Source organism: Bos taurus, chromosome 24 (assembly GCF_002263795.3).
Source record: "Bos taurus isolate L1 Dominette 01449 registration number 42190680 breed Hereford chromosome 24, ARS-UCD2.0, whole genome shotgun sequence".
Lineage (NCBI taxonomy): Eukaryota > Metazoa > Chordata > Mammalia > Artiodactyla > Bovidae > Bos > Bos taurus.
In genome coordinates, this window is record NC_037351.1 from 52,321,665 (window position 1) to 52,342,038 (window position 20,374).

The 20,374-nt window shown below is 38.2% G+C and overlaps 1 protein-coding gene across 2 annotated transcripts in view; it reads left to right on the forward strand.

Moving 5' to 3' along the window:
* Positions 1-20,374, forward strand: part of DCC (DCC netrin 1 receptor) — a 1,296,534-nt gene that overhangs the window by 584,258 nt on the left and 691,902 nt on the right. For both annotated transcript variants that reach the window (XM_059881088.1, XM_059881089.1), the window contains exon 3: positions 2,725-3,009. In XM_059881088.1, the coding sequence (XP_059737071.1) occupies positions 2,725-3,009 (285 nt within the window). The remainder of the gene's footprint in view (positions 1-2,724; positions 3,010-20,374) is intronic.

Genomic DNA, 20,374 nt, shown 5'->3' on the forward strand with positions numbered 1-20,374 from the left:
TTATTGTTACCATCTTTCTAAATTCCATATATATGCGTTAGTATACTGTATTGGTGTTTTTCCTTCTGGCTTACTTCACTCTGTATAATAGGCTCCAGTTTCATCCACCTCATTAGAACATACAGATGGCTAACAAACACATGAAAAGATGCTCAACATCACTCATTATCAGAGAAATGCAAATCAAAACCACTATGAGGTACCATTTCACACCAGTCAGAATGGCTGCAATCCAAAAGTCTACAAGCAATAAATGCTGGAGAGGGTGTGGAGAAAAGGGAACCCTCTTACACTGTTGGTGGGAATGCAAACTAGTACAGCCACTATGGAGAACAGTGTGGAGATCCCTTAAAAAACTGGAAATAGAACTGCCTTATGATCCAGCAATCCCACTGCTGGGCATACACACTGAGGAAACCAGAAAGGAAAGAGACACGTGTACCCCAATGTTCATCGCAGCACTGTTTATAATAGCCAGGACATGGAAGCAACCTAGATGTCCATCAGCAGATGAATGGATAAGAAAGCTGTGGTACATATACACAATGGAGTATTACTCAGCCATTAAAAAGAATACATTTGAAAAATATCTTGACCCATGTAACCGTCATGACATCTGGCCACATGTCATTGCAGATTTGCTTAATGTAGTATATATAAACCATTCTCTGTTCAGCTGCATGCTTTAAATCCATATTGAAGCTAATCAGTAGTAGATTAAGCTGCCTTCTTTTGAATGTGCCCGAGATTCTACGCTACAAACGGCTTGGAAACTGGACTTGGAACAATGAGGCAGGGCACAAGTTAACTGATTTCTTTTGGTCTTCATTCAGTAGTGGATACAGCATAGTTAGAGATTAGTTCCAGTTAGCTAAGTAAGGAGAAAATTAAGCATATGGTTGGCTCCCACTGTAGAAACATCTGCACTGCTGAGACAAACTCATAGCTCCACAGATACAGACTCCAGATGAGTAATTTTAGTACCTATGTGTAGGATAAATTTCAATTGATAAATTAACATGTGCATCAAAGTTACTGTTTCCATGTGGTCTAGAATGATTTGTTCTTGCTGAACCATAATGTCACATCTCCAGGTCTGTAGGTCTGTTTAGGATTGTGACTATAAAAAGTGGCATACCATCTTTGGCAACCTTTATCTATTCTGAATATAATATTGATGTGATTTCCTTTTTCATGAATTCAGCTATCTTGTGGCTCAAAAGAATAATCTCTGAAAGGGACATGAAATATTACCTTAACCTAGAATATGAGACTTCTCCACAGCATTCCTGATTGTCTCCCACGTTAAATTATGATGTTTTAACTTAGGCTGTTTTGCCTTCGCACTTTTCACCCCAGCAAAACTTTTATCAGATTACCTGGAGAGTTAGGTTTGTAAGAATTAATATCAGATCAGATCAGATCAGTCGATCAGTCGTGTCCTACTCTTTGCGACCCCAAGAATTAATATACCCCCAAATAAAATTAACGGTATTTCACACTGAACACATTAGAATTTGTTATTGACTAAACATTGGTAGAAAGTTTCCTTAGAAAATTTAAACCAAGACCTAGGAAATTTTGGCCTAGTTAAAATAAATCTATAAAATAAAAATTACAGTAAGATAAATATGAGCAGAAAAACTTGACATGAAACCCAAACTGATGAGTGAATCAAATCTTATTGTGAAATGCACATACAATGAAACCAAACCCAGTAAAAATTTTTTAAAAAGTAGAATATAACTATGATGAATAGAAGATAAATCAAGAAATTAAAATTGTTGATTTGAATTAACTCTAGAAAGTAAAATTGCCAGGATCCATCAGTGGTGACGAAACTCATTCAGATATGTTTGCAATCATAAAGAAATGCTTTCATGGCCAAAGCATTAGGGTCACAAGTAATCCATCTATTCACAGAAGGAGGTTCAAGATGGTAGGCTCCAAATATCTTCTACCTTTTTATATACAACAGCATGGTGGAGGAGGCTTCTCTCACCATGCTTTATGCTCAGTAGTGGTCAGTTTTTATTTATTTTTCTCTTTTCTTTTTTCCCTACCTTTGCTTAATTATCTATGTATCTTTTTACATGTTATTTCAAATGAACATCACAGTAGTTGTATGAGCTGAATTTATTGTTATCCCATTTTATAGCCCAAAGAAATGAAACAAGTTACTGGAAGACTCACATGGAATAGGTGGCCCAGACAGGCTAGAAATAAAAAAAAAAAAAGTCTAATTCCTACATAAACATTTTTTCATTCTGCCACAGCATAACTGATAAATTCTGATGATTATTTATCTTAAGCAGTCAATCTGTGAAAGACTGTTCTCTGTTACTAAAATTGATGGTTAATATGGCCCATCTTTCTTGAAACTGCTTTTGTTGTTCAGTCACTCAGTCGTGTCCAACTCTTTGCAACCCTGTGGACTGCAGCACGCCACGCTTCCCTGTCCATCACCAACTCCCAGTTTTCTTAAACTCATGTCCATTGAGTCGGTGATGCCATCCAACCATCTCATCCTCTGTTACCCCTTTTCCTCCTGCCCTCCATCTTTCCCAGGATCAGGGTCTTTTCCAGTGAGTCAACTCTGTGCATTATGTGACCAAAGTACTTTTATCTTGGTTTTCTATCAAGAATACAGATATGATTATCTTATTTGGGGATGATTGTGACTCATCTGAAAGATTTATTCTTCATTCTTCATGTTTCTCCTAGGACCCCTGAGGTTCCTCTCCCAGACAGAATCTATCACGGCTTTCATGGGTGACACGGTGTTACTCAAGTGTGAAGTCATTGGGGAGCCGATGCCAACAATACACTGGCAGAAAAACCAGCAAGACCTGACTCCCATCCCTGGCGACTCCCGAGTGGTGGTCTTGCCCTCTGGAGCCTTGCAGATCAGTCGACTTCAACCGGGGGACATTGGGATCTATCGATGCTTAGCCCGGAATCCAGCCAGCTCAAGAACAGGAAATGAAGCAGAAGTCAGAATCTTATCAGGTATTGCAGTGTTCTTTATTCTCTTCAGAATTATATTGTCTAGAGTAGTTTGAATAATTTTTCCTTGAACATGTATTTGGAAGTTGTTTTTAAGTTATGTATTGCTTATTGGGTTTAGTTTTATATTTTCCCTCTTTTCTAACTGAACCATTAGAAAAGGATATGCCAAAAGCTTTTCTTACCTTTCCATGTCTTGTGGTAGAACTTTCCAGAGAAATGGGTATTTTCGTTATGATTGATTTCATTCACTCACTCATTCCATTAATACTTAACAAGTGCTGCTTTGTGCAAAGTCCATTGCTGAACACTATTATTTTTTTTAAACTTTCCTTTGATAATAGTCTAAGAAGTAGTTACCTTTATCCCTGTTTGCAGAGGATGAAGGTGAGGTTTAGCAAGGTTAAGAGCCTTCCCCAAGGTAATACTGAACATTCATGTGCTCATCCATATATACACTCATTTCTGAGAAGCATTGCACTAAATACTAAGGATCCAGAAATGACTAAGACTGACACAGAGCCTGGATTTTTTGAGTTCTGGACATAGAAGTAGCTACAATCCAGTGTGATTGATATGATAAAGAAAGCTGTTTCTCTCCATCTCTTATCTCCTTCTCTCTTCCCTGCAAAATCCTTAGGACTCTGGCCTCATTTTTCTCTCCTAAATAATCGATGATTGGAATGGACATTTTCTAAGATCCTGTCCAATAGCTGCTACCTTCTTAGGGCTGTGTATTGGGTTGGCCAAAAAGTTTGTTTGGATATTTTGTAACATCCCAAATGAACTTTCTGGCCAGCCCAGTAATATCTACTTTCTCATTTAATTTTATTTCTAGGATTTGCTTAGACTCATTTGTGAGACTCACAAAAAAAGCAACACTTAAGTAATTGTGACAGACTCACTGTCAAAGCACTGACTTTGGCTCTGTCTCAACATCCTGGGTGTAATTATTACAAGTCACTTAGCTAAGTAGAGGGTAACATCCATATGTCATTCCAAATGCAAACTGGTAATTCGATTGAAAGTTTCCAAGACTTTAGTAAGGATGTCTCTAAAATCTCTTCTAACTCTTTTGTGGACTCTTTGTCACAGGGATACTGATTAATTGTGTCAATAACCATCAGTGATACTGTGTCCTTCCATTCTCTGGGCAGCGACAGATGCAAATGTAGTGTTTATTCCCAGCACGAGCATGCATTTATTTAGGCAGCCATTAGATACACAAAAATTTTAAATATTTATATTCACATAGCCTAAATAATGTATCTCGGTCAATCAGATGAGAAACCCAGGTAAGCCACGTGGAAAATTGGCAAGAATATGTTTGATTATCTTAATATGACCAAAAAGTCTGTTTTCTAGTGGCATTAAGGGATAAAGTTGGACTAATTAAATATTAAATCTTAAATGGAAACTTTTGAAAGACAGAGACATAATCATCAAATTGCCATTTACATTTATTTGTTCACCTTGTGAAATACATTTGCATTGTAATCCATGGGGATTTATTTAAAACCAAATTTCATATTGTTATCCAGCTAAAGTCAAGAATACATAAGTGTACTTTGGAAGTGTACAGATATTTCTTACCTGGATAAGAACTATTATTTTTAAAAATTATTACATCTAATGAGTATGTTTCTGCAAGTTTTATGAATTCAAATAAAAATTCCACAAAGGAGTTATGAGCTGAGGTACCAAACAGACCCATGCTATTAGCATACTTGATTAAGCCTGTCTTCTATAGTATTGATCCCATAAAGAATCTGTTGAAGGGCCACATTTGTCCCATTTATCCCCAAGATTGCAAGTTGGTTTAGAGGTCACATCTATTGCAAGTACAAAATTCAGTGAGAGAATGAATAAAAGGATGAAGCTCAATTTCAGCTTCTTTTAGTTGCCATTGTGGTTTTTCTCATTTTTAAAATGATGCCAATGCTTTCTGAATCAATTTCTACTTTCTGCTGCTAAGTAGTCACTTCAGTCGTGTCCGACTCTGTGTGACCCCATAGACGGCAGCCCACCAGGCTCCCCCGTCCCTGGGATTCTCCAGGCAAGAACACTGGAGTGGGTTGCCATTGCCTTCTCCAATGCATGAAAGTGAAAAGTGAAAGTGAAGTCGCTCAGTTGTGTCTGACTCTTTGCGACCCCATGGACTGCAGCCTACTAGGCTCCTCCATCTATGGGATTTTCCAGGCAAGAGTACTGGAGTGGGGTGCCATTGCCTTCTCCTTTCTACTTTCTAGAAGTTCCAATTTGAGGAAGTCATAATTGCATAGATATATTGTCCATTCTCTATACGAATGCACATTTAATAGGGTAACATAAACTCAGTTAAAATAGAAGCCCATTGTATTAGTAACATGACATAGAAGCATTAATGTAACCTGTATTGTTACCACTCTTTAAAAAATAAATTTTTCAACAGTCATTTAAATATTATGTTGATGAATGAATACATCTATTTATGATTTAGTTTTAAATATAAATGCTAATTTGAAGTTTTGCAGCTTGATTCAACACTTGGTTTTTTACCACAACTCAGAGTATTTTCATTTTATGATGTGTATGGAGAGTTATCCATTTCTACAAAGCATATAATTTGATATTCTTATTCCAATTTATTAGAATACATTTCTGGTTGTCACTTCTATGTATCAGGTATTTAATATCACCAAGTAACTAAGATTCATAAAATTCATATTTTAAGAATTAATGAATTGTCTTGAAATACTGTGTTTCAGCAAGCAGTTGAAGTTTATTCACTACACAAATACTTTGTTCAATAAACTTGTGAGTGAATCTTATGTACTTGCCATCACACAGGTCGCTAGGGATACAAAGTTGAAAGATAATGCCCCAAAAAGTATCATCTAGTGGGAGAATCAGACAAAGCAAGTAGACAGTGTTTTGGAAGAAGAAATAGAGTACCATTGAGTTATAGAAGAAACACCAATGTGCCAGTCTTGAAGAAAAAGCAGTAGGTAGGCAAAGAGAAGATTACCCCAGGAGGATCAGCAAAACCGAGAGGAGAGAGAGAAGCTTTTCTATGAGGAACTGCCTTCATTCGGTTTAACTGGGCTGTGAGGCACAGGAAGTGTTGGTGGAAAAGCTGGAGATAAGGGTGATAAACCGCAGGAAGAAGGATGTGGTAGAATGTGCAGCATTAATTCTGGAGAGAATTGATCAAAACTGCTCCTAAAATGATATCAGAAGGGGTTGAGAAGGGCAGCTGGACAGGGGGATATTAATGACAGGTCTCGGAGACTTACCGGATGTAACTTAAGAGGAGGGTATGGCATCATTCGGAGAAGGCAATGGCAACCCACTGCAGTACTCTTGCCTGGAAAATCCCATGGGCAGAGGAGCCTGGTAGGCTGTTGTCTATGGGGTCGCTAAGAGTCGGACACGACTGAGCGACTTCACTTTCACTTTTCACTTCATGCATTGGAGAAGGCAATGGCAACCCACTCCAGTGTTCTTGCCGGAGAATCCCAGGGACGGGAAGCCTGGTGGGCTGCCGTCTATGGGGTCACACAGAGTCGGACACGACTGAAGCGACTTAGCAGCAGCAGCAGCATGGCATCATTCTCAGTTGAAGCTAGGTAGCAGCACTTTCCCTGATATTAGGGGCAAGGTATTGGCGTTACTGTGGCTCAAATCAGATTACAGAGTTTAAAAAGAAAATTTCCTGTAACATTGCATATTATCATGGTTCAATGAGTAATTATTTCTTTCATTTAAAGAGAGAAAAAGTAACTCATTTAATCTGATGATTAATGTTTTAAGACAAAAATAAAATTAAGAGGAATTGTACATTTTAAACAGTGAGTTTTGTTCAAGAATTTTTTTTTTGGAAATATTTATAACAAAACACTAAGGAAGAGTTGAAATGGCTTAACATGTCTCATTGTCTATGATGGTGAACACAGGAGAGATTGAAGCAACCATAATGATTGTCAAGTTCGTTTCATTCAGATTTCATCATGTCTGAGTGCCAAACAGTAGATTGAATTGCTGAATTATAAATCTGCTTTGGGCACTAGGTTGACTAAAATAACTGGCCTCTACACTGGAACTCTGATTTCAGTTTTCTTAATGACCTAATTGAATTGATCAATTGGTTATTCAGTCTGTTGTTCATTCATTTAACTATAATTAGATGACTCTAGGTCCCATATAGACGTGAACTAAATATCTGTATAATTAGAGACATTGGCTTTTAATGGAATAAATTGGACTAAAATGTACTTTGAGTGATTTTTCTCTATAATATTTGTTTTTATCGGAATAAATTTTAATACAAACCATTCCAAAAGGCATATTACTTAGAAGGAAAACCATGCTTGGGGGGGGGGGTTTAAAAGAGTTTCAGGATTTGTTCATCAAGAAAAATTTATTATTAACTGATAGGTGCATTAAACTTTGTAGTTTGATTAAACGTTACCTATATTTCAAAGTTGTTTACGCTTTGCTACCATTTAGCTATATAATTTCTACAAAAGAATGGTCTGTAGAGGAAATAAAAGAAGCCATGTTCTTTGTTTTGAGATTTATAATCGAACCAGTTAATTCATGTAGCCATATGACTAACATAACACAAGGAATGGTAAATTCAGGTAAGCCTCTCTAGTTTCAAATCAATACAGACAAGGAATACTTCAGTTGTAGGTGGAAAATTTGCAGGGTCTTTATAGAGATGATTACTGTTCTTGATCATCAGGAAGTAACCCTTTGTAGAATGATAATAGCAGATGATAAATCTGGAGTTAGAAGCTAAACCCACGTTATGAAGAACCTTGAATCCCATGTCTAGGAAGTTAGACTTGGTACTATTCACTTTGTTGGTGATTGGGAATGCTCAAAGGTTTTTGAGGAATGAATTTCAAGGCAGAAACACACACTCAGGAAAACAAACATGGAAGTGAAGAACACATCACATTAACGTATTACCTGATAGTTTGGGATTGTACTTAACGTTTTTCCCTGTGTTGAAGGATTTTCCCATTGTTTGCTCTCTTTTTTTAGGCTGCCTTTGAATAAAACTATTCCCTAAGCCATGCTATAAACAGGGTAAAATAATTTCTTATGCTTCTCTTTTATATGTGCTTAGAAGAGAGCAATGTTATATTCAGCCCTGTTTACAATAGCTAGGACATGGAAGCAACCTAGATGTCCATGGGCAGATGAATGGATAAGAAAGTTGTGGTACATATACATAATGGAGTATTACTCAGCTATTAAAAAGAACACATTTGAATCAGTTCTAATGAGGTGGATGAAATCAGAGCCTATTATACAGAGTGAAGTAAGTCAGAAAGAAAAACACCAATATAGTATATTAATGCATATATATATATATAATTTAGAAAGATGGTAATGTCTTTAGACATTAGGGTCTTTAGAAAGACTCTATACACGAGACAGCAAAAGAGACAGATATAAAGAACAGACTTTTGAGCTCTTGGGAGAAGGCAAGGTTGGGATGACTTGAGAGAATAGTATTGAAACGTGTATATTACCATATGTCAGAAAGATCAGCTGTCCAAGTTTGATGCATGAAACAGGGTGCTCAGGGCTGGTGCACTGGGACAACCCAGAGGGATGAGATGGGGAGGGAGGTAGGAGGGGGTTCAGGGTGGGGAACACAGGTACACCCATGGCTGATTCATGTCAATAGGCAAAAAACACCACAATATTGTAAAGTAATTAGTCTCCAATTAGATAAATTTAAAAAGAGAGCAGAATAGAAGACCATAGTATTTTCTAACCGTGTGACCTTTGTGTTTCCTAACTGTTATACCAGATATAATCCAGATTACATGAAGGGCTCAGCATATGGGATATCATATATATTTCAGTGGATTAGGTTCACATTGAATTACTACTGATTAATCAATGAATATTTAAAATTCCCAGTTTGAACTATTATTATAATAAAAGTTGTAAAACAAGCAGGGAACCTGACATGAAAGTACAAGCCTCTGTCTCCCCACTTGCTGGCTGTGAAATTAGAGCAAATTGCTTAATCTAAGTCTGCATTTATTAACCTTCCTAAATGCAGAAAGTAACATCATACATTTCATAGGGTGGTTATGAAGCTTCAATTTTATTGACCAAGTGCAATGCCTGGAATTACCAAACCTTTAGTAACTATCATTACTTTGGCATCCTAGAAATTCCAACTTTAAAGATTTTGGTTCTCATGTCAAGATTATCTTTCTGACAATAATTTACTTGACTTTGATTCTGGATATCTGAACATTCATTTACCTACTGGTAGTTAATTGCACATGGTTTGTGCTACTTATCCACAGTAGTCTCTTTCTGCATTTCCTTTACACATCTATTAGAAGTCAGAGTATCCCATACCTAGTTCCTCTCTAGTAACTCATTGATATCTGATTTGAATCCTTACCTGTCCATCAACATAATTTCTTTGGCTATATGAGATATCACAAAAGGCACTGACTTAGCAAAAAGGTTTAGCAGATGGATAAGACTTCTTAGTATGTGTTCTTTATTAGTTATTACCAATTAGTTCAATCCTCTAAAATTCTTATTTTCTTTATCTGTTAAGAGGTTGCAGTAGATCAGCCTTTCCAAATCTTCTCACTACCAGGAATCATTTTTATTATTATATGCACATTCATCCCCAACTCTGCCTTAATGGTTGTAATGTTTAAGAGTAGAAATTTTCTAGACAAATTCTAATGATTAAAAACTTTAAAGCCAATGCTAAAACATAACAAGTACAGGCCAAAAAACAATCTCATAAAATAGGATATTGTTCTACTAGACTGACTTTAAAAGCAAGTTTTAAGTCAGTTTATTTTTGCATAGAAACCTGACTGAAAGAAAATCTGATACTTTTTATTGTGTACTGCCCATTTAGTGAATAAAGTTCATGACATGATTTGCCTCCAACCCCAGATGATAACTTTATCCTGCCCTTTTGGAGAGCCTGAGCTGGGAAGAGCACAGAAACCAGTGGACAATCATGTTATATTATATTAGTTAGTTATTCATATATTAGTTATTAGATCTTGAAACCAATGCAGGATAACAAAGATAACCAGTTTCACAGAGTTGATGAAATCCCATTCAGATGCAACAAAGTCTCAAATATTTGTAAGTTGAAGCTGACTTACTATTGGATATGGCATCCGGTCCCACCACTTCATGGAAAATAGATGGGGAAACAGTGGAAATAGTGTCAGACTTTATTTTTCTGGGCTCCAAAATCACTGCAGATGGTGACTGCAGCCATGAAATTAAAAGACGCTTACTCCTTGGAAGGAAAGTGATGACCAACCTAGATAGCATGTTAAAAAGCAGAGACATTACTTTGCCAACAAAGGTCCGTCTAGTCAAGGCTATGGTTTTTCCTGTGGTCATGTATGGATGTGAGAGTTGGACTGTGAAGAAGGCTGAGCGCCGAAGAATTGATGCTTTTGAACTGTGGTGTTGGAGAAGACTCTTGAGAGTCCCTTGGACTGCAAGGAGATCCAACCAGTCCATTCTGAAGGAGATCAGCCCTGGGATTTCTTTGGAGGAAATGATGCTAAAGCTGAAACTCCAGTACTTTGGCCACCTCATGCGAAGAGTTGACTCATTGGAAAAGACTCTGATGCTGGGAGGGATTGAGGGCAGGAGGAGAAGGGGACGACAGAGGATGAGATGGCTGGATGGCATCACTGACTCGATGGACGTGAGTCTGGGTGAACTCCGGGAGCTGGTGATGGACAGGGAGGCCTGGCGTGCTGCGATTCATGGGGTCACAAAGAGTCGGACATGACTGAGCAACTGATCTGATCTGATCTGATCTGATGTAAGACCATGAGTAGATAATATCCATTTGGTTTTTGAATTTGTTAATAAGTACCTGGGGTAATCAACAAGGTCCAGGTTGAAAGTACTTGGAATACTGGCGGGGTGGGGGGGGGGCGGTCTATGACATTTTTCTTACTGTTTCATCCTAATGTCACTAGTGATTTTTTCTTCACAAAATCCACTAGTTTTTCTGTGTTTATTGATTATGTATTCTAATCTTAACTTTCATTCCCTGAAAGGTTATTGTTTCACATAAGGTTAAAAGCAAAAATGATGTGCTTGAGAGTGTTTGAATATTCATTTCTTGAGAAGGAGAGAGCTTGTCTTTTCCTAAGGGTCTACTGGGCTGGCATATGGTCAGCTCTGCATTTAGTAGGAATATGACACTTAGCAGCTCTGGATCAGGTAGTCTTCCCTAACTCATACATAAACAAGAGGCTTTCTCTAAGGATGTTTGGAAGCAAAACATAGCCTCTAAGTACAGACGTCACAAAGAATTGACAAAACTGGTAGCCTGTCTAGTTCAGTCCTATTAGAAAGACATTCTTTAGTTAAGAGTATAACTTTGCTGATTCAACATTGGCCAAATAGGAAATATTTCAAATACTTTTGGTTGGTTCTTTATAAGAAAAAAAAAGTTAGAATAACAAATTACTTTTCTGCAAAGTTTTAAGTGCTGCATTATGCATTTATATAAATTATGAAGATTTCTGGGTTCCCTAAACTAACTTTGACACATCATAATGGCAACATTTGTTTTCTGTGATTCTACTGTCAGCTGTAAAATTTAAAAAAAAAATCACTCTATAAAAGAAAAATCACTTCCTTCAGATCTGCTATAAAATGAAACTGATAGACTCAGATTTTGCCTGTGAGACAGAAGGGCTATATCCACATGCCAACGACAAGAATAGACATTCCCTCTCTTCTTCCAAGCTCTAACTACAAATAGAAATATGTGTGTGTACATGGAGAAGAAAAGAGGAAATATGAACAGATGTAGGAGTATTTACAGAGAGAGGATGCCATTTTTAGTAATGAATTGGTGTATAAATGAGGAAGGAAACTAACAGAATCCTAGAGCTTCTAAGAAATGGCTCCCTTTTTCCTCTCTGTTCAAAGCTCCTTGGCTTTCTGCCTGATGGAGTTGTTGTTTTTTCTTTTATGGGGGGTGCTCCAAGATTGGAGTCTCTGTTTCCCCCAGTCCTGTGGAAATCTTGTAATCAAATCCAGATGGGCTTCAAGGTCATTTTCCCTGAAGATTCCCAGGCCCTTTGTCAGGTCCTCAGATTGGGAAGCCTGACGTGGGGTTCCAAACCTTCACAGCAGTGGGAGAACTTTTTTGGTCTTATTGTTCTTGAGTTTGTGGGTCTCCCACCTGACGGGTATGGGGTTTGATTTTGTCATGAGTGTGCTTTTCCTGCCATCTTGCTGCAGGTGCTTCTTGGCCTTTGGACTTGGGATATCTTTTTTGGTGGTTTCCATCATTCTCCTGAAGTTGGTTGTTCAACAACTAGTTGTGATTTTGGTGCTGTCACAAGAGGAGATGAGCGTACATCTTTCTCCTCCACCATCTTGAACCAGAAGCTGATTTTTTTTTTTTAATAAATTAGTTTTGATTCCTGTGATCCATGTGAATTAGGCTGATTTTTAATAAAAGACATGCTAAATACAGAGTTCAGTTCAGTTCAGTCGCTCAGTCGTGTCTGACTCTTTGCGACCCCATGAATCGCAGCACGCCAGGCCTCCCTGTCCATCACCAACTCCAAGAGTTCACTGAGACTCACGTCCATCGAGTCAGTGATGCCATCCAGCCATCTCATCCTCTGTCGTCCCCTTCTCCTCCTGCCCCCAATCCCTCCCAGCATCAGAGTCTTTTCCAATGAGTCAGCTCTTCGCAACAGGTGGCCAAAGTATTGGAGCTTCAGCTTCAGCATCAGTCCTTCCAATGAACACCCAGGGCTGATCTCCTTCAGAATGGACTGGTTGGATCTCCTTGCAGTCCAAGGGACTCTCAAGAGTCTTCTCCAACACCACAGTTCAAAAGCATCAATTCTTCGGTGCTCAGCCTTCTTCACAGTCCAACTCTCACATCCATACATGACCACAGGAAAAACCATAGAGAGGTAGGAGGAGTTTAGTGGACTTTTTGGCTCAAAGCACATATTAGGGCAGTACTTGCCACATGGCTCAGTGGTAAAGAATCCACCTGCCAATGCAGGAGACACAGGTTCAGTCCCTGGGTCAGGAAGATCCCCTGGATGAGGGCATGGCAACCCACTGGTACTCTTGCCTGGAAAATCCCATGGACAGAGGAGTCTGGCAGGCTACAGTCCATGAGGTCGCGAAGAGTTGGAGCTGACTAAGTGATCACAAATGCACACACGTTTTAGGGCGCTTACTTACGTTTGAAAACGCATAGTGGCTGCTAAATTTCCTGAAACAGAACTATTTGGGGGATGGCTAAGGAGCCAGCAGGTGGACAGTAGGTGAGCTTGAAACTGAGGATATAGACACAGGAAACTAGCTCTGTGAAGTTAAATCAATTTGTAACTCTTATGCCTGGGAAGAAATCAAAGCGAATATCCTATGATAGCCTGCAGTGCCCTTTTATTTCCAGCTGGAAAAGTGTTTTACATTCCAGTGAAGCAGGAATTTAATAAGGAAAACAAGAGTATACAATGGTGGGAGGGGGAGGTTTTACATTCAGAAAGCATAACAATTAAAAGCAAGGAGTAGTTATTCTGAGGAAGACAGTCATTAAGTTGTAAAAGCTGGTTTTTTTTCTTGCTGACAGATGCCAACAGTCCATCATTAAATTTCTCTCTGCCTCAGTTATTGTTTAGATTCTGCCGTGTAAGCTTAGTGTCAATATTCCTGAAGAGTAGTTTAGGAAAATGGCCTCATTAGGAAAAATAAATAAATCATTGTCGTTACAGGGTAAGGATGCTTTCCAGTTTGCCCTGGGTAGTCCTGGTCATACCCGATGTCCTAGAATAATTATAGAGTCACCTTTCATTCTGAAACTTATCCCAGGTTGCATAATTTATATATTCAACCTGGTCATGGATCATGAAGGAACACAAAATTATGTGACCCCAAGGCATTTGGGAAAACCTGTGAATGCAGAGAGTCAAACCTAGCTTCTAGCTGGCCAAACGGATTCAATAAATTTGGCCAGTATAAGGGCTAATAGAAGCCTGTGTAGAAACCTGTTTTGTTTTGGGAAATACTTTAAATGGGAAATACTCTCCTCATTTTCACTAGCGCACTTTCTCCGTGTCTTTTTAGGGCATGTGCTCTGAAGATAGTTGAGTTCTTCTTTCTGAATATGTGAAGTGTAAGTTAAATATGTCAGGTTATATGTTTCAAGATGCTTTTTAACCTACAATAGCAAAGACAGTGATAAGAAGACAGTGATAGGAGATTATTAAGTTTTGCATTCTTCCTTAACTGATGGTTGATGATGGATGGGGAAGAAGGGGAGGAGGAAAGGGGTATATTTAACCTGTTCCTACTTCTGCCTGAAAGATGCAAAATTATCCCCATGTTGAAAGGAAATGGGCTTCTTGAACATCTAAGAAAACTGGGTGATTTATTCGGACTGTAGCTTTGTCAGTTCTTCAAAGTATGGTCTGTGAATCCCTGGCGTTTCTCAAGATACGGTCAGAAGATCTTTAAGGTCTAACCTTTTTTAATAATAATCCTAATATTTTGGGGGGTTATTTTTTTATTTTAGTGACTGAGAATGTCTTTGAAGTAGTAAAAATTATGAATTTTATTAATTTTTAATTCTTAAACGCATACCTTTTTAATATTCTGGATGTCAAGATGGGAAATGTACTCAAGATTATCAAAGTACACAGTTTTCTTTGAGGAGTAAACACTTACGTAATCATTAGAGATTCAAGATGAATTAGCTACTTTTTTTTTTTCAGAACATCATTTTTACTTTTTTGAAAGGACAATCAACAGGAAAACTGTAGCTATTCAAATTTGAGTACTAGTTAGACATTTTCTCAAAAATGAGCGAAGTGAGTCAGTCAGTGCGAGGAAAATAGCATTTGCTGCCAACTATGAAATTCAAGCTTTTAAGTTAAAATTAGAAATTTGGAAATCTTGTATCTGCCACTGAGATCTTGACAGCTTTGCAACGTTAAAAGACCTTTCTAATGGGATTGGTTGTGATACTAACAAATGAGATTTTGTGATACTGTATAATGAAATGTGTCAACATTTGGAAGATCTGTCTAATTCACAGTACCATTCCAAATGACCATTGATTGATGTGACAGAATCAAGCATGGGCAAAAATATGTTCAAAATGCAAGGTAGACTGATGGATTTTTGTATAACAGCACAGAATTTTTATTGATATGATGTCAGATTTCACATTACAACTTTCAGGAAACTATTTATTGAGTTTTTTGCCGTCTTAAAGGATAAAAGCTGCAATTCTCTGAAAAGGCTGTTAAAAATACACCTCCCTTTTCCAACCACACATCTATTTGAGGTCATATTATTGGCATGTAACTCAGCCAAATCTACATATCAGAACAAAGTAAATGCAGAAAGTAACAGAATAATCTAGTCATTTTCCTTTAAGCCACTCATTACACATGTACAGAAATATAAAGTACTACCACTCTTCTCAATTTTACTTTAGAGAGGTTTTTTTTTTTTTTTTAAATATACTGCTTTTGGTGAGATTTGAATAAATAGTTAACAAATATTTTCATCTGTTTTGATTTTTAATATTGTAACTGTTTAGAGCTATAACCTCTGTAAACAGAAGCTCTTCGGTTGCCTCCATAATTTGTAAGAATGCAAATGGTTCCTGAGACCAGAGAGTTTGAGATCCATTGTTTACATTATTATTCATTTTCCTGGGTTGTATCTACAATCCTCTCTAACTCAGATACTAGGTTAAGACAAAGTAGGCCAATTTTTTTCTTTTTAAAAAGTTATAAAGAAAGGAACAAAGGGAGGGAGGAGGAAGGAAAAAAGGAAGAAAAGCCTAAGTCAAAGCAGCATGTTGCCATAAGGTGTTGCTACAATTTAATGCAATCTCTGTGTGTCAAAGATCTGTATCACTGTAATGACTGTTCTCTCTCTATTTCTGTGCCACCCTGTTGGTCTCTGAGGAGGATTAGCTGTACCTCCACCAGCATGACAATGAGATCAGATCAGAGAATCAGGCTAACATTTGCCTCCCAACAGGAAAAGAGATAAACTGGATTTTAGTTCAGGCAAATTGTGACTGCTTACAATCCATTTAGAAAACACAGTTGTGACATGTGTGCACTCCCTTCCATGGGTATCATATGCAAAAGGTCTGCTTTTGAATTTTTTAATATAAAAATTTACATTAAGAGAAAAATCAGTGTTTTTTTCTGATTTGATTGAAAGCTATTGTGAAATATGTTTTCTCTAATTCACCCTTGCATTTCCGTCCTATTCTTAAATTTAAAACGTATTACACGTACATGAAATTACGTGAAACATATGTCAGTTTGAAGAATAAAAACAGAATGATCATTTGTGTACATATCACCGATTTACGAAATAGAATGTTCCAGACTGGTATTATATGCCATTTCCTTGTGAAATCATGTTTTTTTAATCTACTAGATTTTTTTCATATTCCATTAGCTGAATAACTCCATTTGGGTCTGAATAATCTATACCCACGTAGCAAGGACAAAAATAATTTTATGAATAATTACTAATTCCATCATAGCTCAATTAAAATCTATTTAGTCAACAAAAGTCATGACCTAGAATTTTAAGTTCACTCTGCTCAGGGCTTTCTCATCTATATCATTATTGAGCCTGGAAGGAGGATTTTCATTTTCTCTTAAGTATTTGCTTTGTGCTTTAGTCATTAGCTTTTATAATTTCTTTGTTCCTCATGTAATTTTCAACCACTTTGCAACACCAGAGTTTCAAATAACTCCTTACTCTAAAAAAAATTGTTCTTAATAAAAAAAAAATTTTAGAACTCAGAAAAATCCAAAGATGGAAAGAATAACCACCCACAGTTTTATCTCACAAAGATGACCTTGGCAACTGGATCTCCTTTCTTCCTACTTTAAAACTTAAATACATTTTCTTGATGTTCTAAAAAAATAATTTAAAGGAAAAAAATAAGGGGTACAAAGGCAGTGGCACCCCACTCCAGTGCTCTTGCCTGGAGAATCCCATGGACGGAGGAGCCTGGTGGGCTGCAGTCCGTGGGGTCGCTAAGAGTCGGACACGACTGAGCGACTTCACTTTCACTTTTCACTTTCCTGCATTGGAGAAGGAAATGGCAACCCACTCCAGTGTTCTTGCCTGGAGAATCCCAGGAACGGGGGAGCCTGGTGGGCTGCTATCTATGGGGTCACACAGAGTCGGACACGACTGAAGTGACTTAGCAGCAGCAGCGGCAAGTTTAAACATGTCTCTTTAAATAGCCAGAATCACCCTAATACTGAAAACAAAACAAATAAAAACCGGAAAACAAAAGTCAAAATAAAAACAGTAACCACTCAAAAGGTTACTTGATATTTCAAATTGCTGAGTTTTTGTTTTGTTTTCATGTGTGTGTTTTAGTTATCTACTGCTATATAACAAACCACTCCAAAATGTAGTAACTTCCATTATCATGTCTTATAATTCTGGGGTTTCAGCTGTTCCTCTGCTCATTTCACTTTGATTCACTCAGACACCTTTGACCAAGGTGGAAGGTTTAAGATGGCCTCATTCACATGTCTCTTAGCCGGTGTTGGTGTTTGGCTGGAAAACTCAGTCTTTCTCTGCGTGCCTTCTCATCCTCCAGTTGGAAAGACCAGTATAGTTGTTCAGAAAGAGCCATGGCAGAAACTTGTGAGGCCCCCTGAGGCCTTGTGTTCAGAGCTCATCAATTTAATTCCCAACACAGTCAAATAGTCAAAGCAAGATATAGGGTCAGGCCAGATTTAAACCATAGCAAATGTACCCTCAACTGTGGACTGGAGGAGCTTAAACAGTTTGTGATCATATTTAATCTATCACAATGTTGTGAGACATATGAGCTATTTACTATTAAAGACCATTTCTGTTTTAGCTTTGAGGAGTACTTCCGTAATCTTAGAATTTATCAGATTCAGTAATTACAGGGAAACATCTTTGGGGAAAGGAAACCAAATTTCTCTGCTAAAGACTGACATTTCCATATGTATGAAGGGTAACACATACGACACATATGAGATTGTCATATGTGACACGTTGTCATATGTAACAGATCATCATATGTGACACATTGTCACATATAAGGGTTACACTATAACACATGAGGTTGGAGTAATTTAGAACGTATTTGTTGTTGTTTGGTTGCTAAGTCATGCCCGACTCTCTTGTGACCCCATGGACTGTAGCCCACCCAGCTCCTCTGTCCATGGGATTCTCCAGGCAAGAACACTGGAGTGGGCTGCCATTTCCTACTCCAGGGGATCTTCTCAACCCAGGGATCGAACCTGTGTCTTTTGAATTGCAAGTGGATTTTTACCACTGAGCCACCAGGGCAGCCTAGAATATATGTGCTCCACCTAAAAATAGCAGATGGTGATTTTGTGGCACTGAGCCCAGTGATGCCAATATTTTAAGATAAAGTCAAAAATCTCGTTTTTATGGCCGAGGAGGATTCCTACCGTTTTCTGTTTGTGCCCATCCTCTTCCATTCATCTGTTGTTGGACATTTAGTTTGTTTCCATATCTTAGCCATTGTGAATGGGGCTGCTGTGACATGGGACGGCACGCATCTTTTTGAATTATAGTTTTGTCTGGATATATGCCTAGGAGTGGGATTGCTGGATCATATAACAAGTCTGTTTTTCGTTTTTTTCAGAAACCTTCCTACTGTTTTCCATAGTGGGTATACAAATTTACATTCTCACCAACAATGTAGGAGAGTTCCCTTTTCTCCACATCAGGGGTTTTATTTTTAAGCAACATGGTCCTTCAAAACATTTTCCTTTGATTTGAAAATTCACTTTCAAGCAGGATTATTAAACAAACCACCAGCAATTTTGAAAAACAATTGCGACATTTTATCCAGAATATTGGTTTAATAAAGATTAACACATTTTGAAAATTCTTTCAATATTTTCATTGTGAAGAGTATTTATTTTTGTTGCTGTATCAAGCAGAAACACATGTGAGAAGACTGAGAAAGTGTGAATTTCTCTTTCTTCACGCAAAGACTATTTTAGATGACAATTACTCTCCCAGCTATTAACAAGGGAGTTGGTGTTCTTTTATTCATCTGCGATCAGCTCATGTGGAGTTGGGTCCAGTCAAGGGAAAGTAACAGCAATGTTGACATGTGTCGCAGACCTCTTCCCACCTCACTTCTTCCTGATCACCGGCGGCCTGCAGTGTGTGTGCGCATGCTCAGCTGTGTCTCTTTGCAACCCCATGAACTGTCGCCCGCCAGGCTCCTCTGTCCATGGGATTATCCCAGCAGGAATACTGGTCTGCGTTGCCATTTCCTCCTCTAGGGGATCTTCTCAACTCAGGGATCAAACCCGAGTCTCTTGTGACTCGTGCGTTGGCAAGAGGATTCTTTACCACTTAGCCACCTGGGAATCCATGGCCCTCAGTACAACCTATTTAAATCTAACATCCTTTGACATTTCCTTGTCACCCCAATCCTGGTTTTGAAGATGTCATTGCCTCATTTTCTTTGCTTCAACATTTTGCTTTGGGTTGGCAAAATGAAAGATTATATGCTAATTCTATTTAATTCATTAATTTGTAAACAGCCACAGTTAAGCCTTCATAGAGAAATGTGGGTTTTAATGGAGACCTGGAAATACAGTTTTTCATCTTAAAGAAATAGAAATTTACTCAACGGGTCAGATCAGAGGACATTACATGGCTGGGAAGATTTCCTCCAAGTCCACCTTCTGGTAATAATGCTGTTGGTGTGTCCCAGGTGTTAGGAGGGGAATTTATTTGGTAGGTGAAAGAGGAGCTTGTAACTCTCACAGAGCTCTTTCATAACAGTCTTGAACCTTGTGCTTAGGACTTTATATATATATATATGATTATTTCACTTGGTATATCATCTTAGCAATTTTTGGATCAAATGAGTCTGAGTAGAATGAGTCTTTAGGTTGAAAATGGAGTGCACATATCCAGTGGAGTATTGCTCAGCCATAAAAAGAAATATTTAGACATTAGTGGAGATGTTAGTTGACCTAGAGTCTTTCATACAGAGTGATATAAGCCTGAAAGAGAAAAACAAATATTGTCTATTAACCCATATATGTGGAATCTAGAGAAGTCATGCAGTTGAACCTATTTGCAGGGCAGAGGTAGAGAATGGACAGCGGCCGCAGGGTGGGCGATGAACTGGGAGGTTGGAATCGACATGTGTGCACTGCCATTGCAAAACAGCCAGTGGCAACCTGCTGTCACCAAGAGCAGGGAGCTCAGCTCAGTGCCCTGTGGTCTTAAAAGGGTTCGGGGGGGGGGGGGGGGGGGGGGGTTGGTTCATGAGGGAGGGGAT